Genomic DNA, 5,960 nt, shown 5'->3' on the forward strand with positions numbered 1-5,960 from the left:
ATGCAATTCTGTCGGCGGAGAATGGATCAAATCTCCGTGTATTTGACATTGATGGCATTTCTGCACGAAATTGATACAATCATGCTCCATAGTGAGCCAATAATATCCTGCTCGAAGAATCTTCTTCGCCAATACATATCCGCTCATATGTGGCCCACAAACTCCAGCATGGACCTCTGTCATAACTGTCGTGGCTTGAATGGCATCTATACATCTCAGCAATCCCAAATCTGGGGTTCTTTTGTACAACACTCCTCCACTGAGGAAGAAACCACTTGACAATCGCCGAATGGCTCTTTTTTTATCTCTGGTGGCCTGCTCCGGGTATATCCCCATCCTGAGGTACTCTTTGACGTCATAAAACCATGGCTCGCCATCCACTTCTTCCTCTATCATGTTGCAATAGGCATGCTGATCACGAACCTGGATGTGCAATGGGTCAACATGAATTTTGTCTGGGTGGTGCAACATTGATGCTAAAGTGGCCAATGCATTGGCAACCTCATTGTGAACTCTTGGGATGTGTCTGAACTCCACTAATCGAAATCGCTTGCTCAGATCGTGCAAACATTGTCGATATGGTATGAGCTTCAAATCCCGTGTTTCCCATTCACCCTGAATTTGATGCACCAGGAGGTCCGAGTCCCCCAAGACCAAGACGTCCTGGACATCCATGTCTGCAGCTAATCGTAAACCCAAAATGCATTCCTCATACTCAGCCATGTTTTTGGTACAATAGAAACGCAGTTGAGCTGTAACAGGATAATGATGTCCTGTTTCAGAAATAAGCACTGCTCCTATTCCAATTCCCTTCGCATTTGCGGCTCCATCAAAGAAAAGCTTCTAACCGGGTTCCTTAGGTAACTCCAACTCATCTATATGCATTACTTCCTCGTCAGGAAAATACGTCCTCAACGGCTCGTATTCTTCATCAACAAGATTCTCAGCCAAGTGATCTGCCAACACTTGGGCCTTCATGGCTGTCCTCGTCACATAGACGATGTCAAACTCCGTGAGTAATATTTGCCATTTTGCTAACCTTCCTGTGGGCATAGGTTTTTGGAAAATATACTTTAGCAGATCCAAGCGGGAAATGAGATAAGTAGTATATGAGGATAAATAATGCTTCAATTTCTGGGCCACCCAAGTTAGGGCGCAACATGTCTTCTCGAGTTGAGTGTACTTAACCTCATATACTGTAAACTTCTTGCTGAGATAATAGATGGCTTGCTCCTTTCTTTCTGTAATGTCGTGTTGCCCCAACACGCAGCCAAACGAATTCTCCAAGACCGTTAGATAAAGAATTAATGGTCTCCCCGGCTTAGGGGGAACCAATACGGGTGGATTTGATAAATATTCTTTGATCTAGTCGAATGCCTCTTGGCATTCTGTCATCCATCCTACTGCGGCATCCTTCTTCAACAGCCGAAAAATGGGTTCACAGGTTGCTGTGAGTTGAGCAATAAATCTGTTGATGTAATTCAACCTTCCCAACAGACTCATTACTTCTGTCTTGTTCTTCGGCGGTGGCAAATCTTGGATAGATTTGATCTTTGATGGATCCAGTTCGATACCTCGCCGACTGACAATGAATCCCAAAAGCTTCCCAGATGGAACCCCAAATGCACATTTGGTCGGGTTGAGCTTAATATCATACCTTCGAAGTCTTTGGAAAAACTTCCTTAAGTCTGCTACGTGGTCTTCCTGATGCTTGGACTTTATGATCACATCGTCTACGTACACCTCAATTTCTTTGTGGATCATGTCATGAAACACAGTGGTCATTGCTCTCATGTACGTCGCCCCAGCATTCTTCAAACCAAATGGCATTACCCGGTAGCAATAAGTTCCCCACGGCGTAATGAAGGTTGTCTTTTCCGCATCTTCCTCATCCATCAGAATCTGATGATACCCAGCATAGCAATCCACAAAAGATCCGATCTCACGTCCGGCACAATTGTCGATCAAGATATGGATGTTGGGTAAAGGAAAGTTGTCTTTAGGGCTTGCCCTGTTCAAATTGTGGTAATCGACACATACCCTGATCTTTCCATCTTTCTTTGGTACCGACACCACATTAGCCAACCAATCAGGATATCGAGTGACACGAATAACCTTTGCTTGAAGCTGCTTGGTTACTTCTTCTTTAATCTTCACACTCATATCCGTTTTGAACTTCCTCAATTTCTACTTGACGGGAGGGCATGCCGGGTCAGTGGGCAATTTATGAACCACTAAATCTGTGCTTAACCATGGCATGTCATCATACGACCATGCAAAAACATCTTTGAACTCAATAAGTATTTTGATCAATTCCTCCCTGATATTTGGTGCAATGTGGATGCTTATTTTAGTTTCTCTAATATCGCCAGCATCCCCTAAATTGATGGCTTCTGTGTCATTTAAATTGGGTTTGCATTTTTCTTCAAACTGGCTTAACTCCCTGTTTATCTCCTCGAATGCTTCATCCTCATCGTATTCCGATTCATTATCATAATCGACCTCTTGTATGGTTAGCTCGGAATCAGATTGATCTTTTAGACTAGGTTGAAGATCCGTTGTGCATGCCATGTCATTAGAACCAGTATGAAAAGAACTGTTCAGAAAAAGAAACGAAAGAAACAAAATTAAAAATAATAAAAAATAAAATAAGAAATAAAGAAGAAACTTTTCGTTTTATTGAATTATGGGATAACAAGGTTTCACACTTTATTGAACACAATAAAAAGAAATCTGGATTACAACCCTGGAATAATCCAGAAAACAGAAAAGGAAAATCAGAGCCAACTACCAGGACTCCCTCCAAGTAGGAAGAGAAGTAGCTATCCAATTGTTGACCTTGACCTTAGGACCCACAAACTGTATGTCTGCCTTACTGGAACCCTCTCTAGCTTCTATCATGTTGATATTGGCAAACACTCTTTCAAAGCTTTCATTCAAATCTCCATCTGGCCCCATCAGAGGTCCAAGAACTTCCGGGACCGGCAACTTTCTGCACCCTGCTTTGACAAATGATCTGGACAAGCGTGGGACTGGCTTAGGAAGGACCCAAACTCTTTTCTTCAATTTGCGGGCTCGCTTCACATCCGCTGCGGTAGGCTTGAATCCCAACCCAAAAGTTTCCAGGTTCTTGGGCAAAGAAACTGGCTGGATCATTCCCTGCAGATCAACCCCCAGACCTTTCCCTGGTACAAACCCATTATTCAACATTTCTGAGGCTATCATGAAGGTTGCAGCTGTGATTCTGGGAAGTTAAAGGCCCCCGCCCTCAGGAATTTTGTCTACTGAGACTGCATCGAAAACCTGATAAACCCATGGGCCCTTATCATCGTCGGTTTCTATGAAGGGCACAATAGCATCACTGACGGCGTGTGTGCCGTCATCCCCGTGTACCACAATCTCTTGTCTATCCCATTCAAATTTGACCACTTGATGCATTATAGAAGGCATTGCCTTAGCTGCATGGATCCAGGGTCGTCCCAACAAAAGATTATACGACACCGCCACATCTATTACTTGAAATTCCATGGTGAACTCGACTGGACCAATGGTTAATTCTAGTACGATATCACCCACTGTATCAGTGCCACCCCCATCAAAACCTCGGATGCAGACACTGTTCTTGTGGATCCTATCATCAACAACCTTTAGTTTGTTCAGAGTGGCCAAAGGATAGATATTAGCACTTGACCCATTATCAATTAGTGCTCGAGTGACCACCGATTCTTCGCATTTTACCGTCAGGTAGAGTGCTCTATTGTGTATAGTACCCTCTACCGGTAACTCATCGTCAGAGAATGTCACTCGGTTTACTTCGAAGATCTTGTGCGCTACTTTCTCCAAATGGTTCACTAAGAGCTTGTCCGGGACATAGGCTTCGTTCAGAATCTTCATTAAGGCCTGACAATGGTCGTTTGAATGGATTAACAAAGATAGCAACGAAATCTGGGTCGGGGTCTTTCTCAATTGCTCTATAATTGAGTAATCCTGCGCCTTCATCTTCTTCAAAAATTCCTCTGCTTCTTCCTCCGTCACTGGCTTCTTTATTGTTTCCGGATTGACCCTTCTCAATTCTGCGGGACCAAAACACCTTCCCGACCAAGTTAACCCCCTGTGCCTCGCATACGTCTTCCATAACCTCCTTCCCCTTATGCGTCACTGTCACTTGATTGTAGCTCCACAACATAGCTTTCTCACTTGTTATCGGCAACTGTATGACTGGCTTGATAACAACTGGTTCCACGTGGACCCCTTTTACTACCAACATTGGTTTGTTTGCTACTCCCTACAACACTGCTCTGACTGACTCTGGCTTCTTTGCAGCAACAGACAATCCTTTCCCTACTACCACAAATGGCTTGTCATATACCTTTCCCGACTGTATCACTACCTTTCCACTGGTCGACTCTTCATTAGGACTGGTGCGAATCATCATTACCGTTTGTGAGGGTTTTTTTGGTTTCCCTCCTTCGTGTACTAGTTCGATCATGTGGGCTTCATGGTGCACCGGTAACGGATTTTCATTGATGTTGGGTGCCTCTGGTGCCTGAACCTCGATCCTATTCGTGTCAATAAGATCTTGTATGGCAGTCTTCAACTTCCAACATTTCTCAGTATCATGCCCGGGAGCACCCGAACAATATTCGCAGCTTACTGAATGGTCCAGATTTTTGGGAAGGGGATTTGGCAATTTGGTTTCAACAGGACTTAGTAGGCCTATCTGCTTCAACTTGTGAAACAGAGTAGTATAGGTTTCTCCCAACGGAGTGAATGTTCTTGGCTTCTGCATCCTTTTGTTCCTGAAAGCCTGATTTCCGCGGAAGCTTGGCCCTAAAGGATTCCTGTAGGCCCTCGGTGGTGGATATGTGTTTTGTGGAGGTAGATATGTGTTTTGTGGAGGTAGATATGTATATTGGGGAGCCGGTGCACGCCATTGCGAATAAGCCGGAGGCTGGCTGTATGTTTGGGCGTGATGGACGGAGAAGTGGGGCTCTTGTGGTGGATAATAGGGTTGTGGAGGGTTGTATGGATTGTGTAGGTAGTTTGGGTAATGGGGTCTGGTTTGATAGCAAGGGGCTGGACCTCTTGATCTGGACCAAGTACCTGTTTCGACTGTTGCAACCTCCTCTCTCTTCTTTTTCCCAAGCGCACCTCCCGTGCCGCTTTGGATAGCCTGAGTTGTAGCCTTGATCGCCGAGTAACTCATTATCTTGTTGGACCTGAGTCCCTCTTCAACCATATCGCCCATTTTTACTACTTCATTGAAGGATTTATCAACCGACGTCACCAGGTGACCAAAATAGGTTGGCTCCAATGTTTGTAAGGAGTAGTCCACCATTTCACCCTCCCTCATTGGCGGATCAACTCTTGCTGCTTGTTCTCTCCAGCTGAATCCGAATTCCCTGAAGCTCTCTCCGGGCCTTTTCTCAAGCTTTAACAGTGTGAGACGGTCGGGGACGATCTCAAGGTTATACTGGAAATGACCTGCAAATACTTGTGCCAAATCATCCCAGGTATACCACCTGCTGGGATCCTGCCTCGTGTACCATTCTAATGCGGACCCGCTTAAACTTTGGCCGAAATAGGCAATCAACAACTCATCCTTTCCACCTGCCCCTCTTATCTTACTGTAGAAACCTCGTAGATGTGCCATGGGATCACCATGTCCCTCGTATAAGTCAAACTTTGGCATCTTAAAACCTGCCGGCAATTGAACATCGGGGAATGGACACAGATCTTTGTAGGCCACACTAACTTGGCTGCCCAATCCATGCATATTCCTGAAGGATTTCTCCAGGCTTTTCACTTTACGGAGCACTTCATCCTACTCCAGATTTTTAGCTGGCCTTTCAGTTTCTGTAGGGAACTGAAGGTGAGGGGTGTAAGTGTATGGCTCGGGCGGTTTGAAGGTGAGTTCAGGAGGATAGTATTGATTGTCTTGAGCCTGAAACACTGGTTCA

General features: G+C 44.9%; 1 protein-coding gene across 1 annotated transcript; it reads right to left on the minus strand.

Annotated features, from left to right (window-relative positions):
- Positions 1-4,285: 4,285 nt before the first annotated feature.
- On the minus strand, positions 4,286-5,692 carry LOC138876390 (uncharacterized). The gene is made up of 2 exons (XM_070155303.1): positions 5,104-5,692; positions 4,286-4,407 (listed from the first exon to the last, which is right to left on the minus strand). Exons 1-2 carry the CDS (start codon positions 5,690-5,692, stop codon positions 4,286-4,288), a joined length of 711 nt encoding a protein of 236 aa, XP_070011404.1.
- Between the last annotated feature and the right edge of the window lie 268 nt (positions 5,693-5,960).

The sequence above is a fragment of the Nicotiana sylvestris genome, chromosome 8 (genome assembly GCF_000393655.2).
Source record: "Nicotiana sylvestris chromosome 8, ASM39365v2, whole genome shotgun sequence".
NCBI classification, from domain to species: Eukaryota; Viridiplantae; Streptophyta; class Magnoliopsida; order Solanales; family Solanaceae; genus Nicotiana; species Nicotiana sylvestris.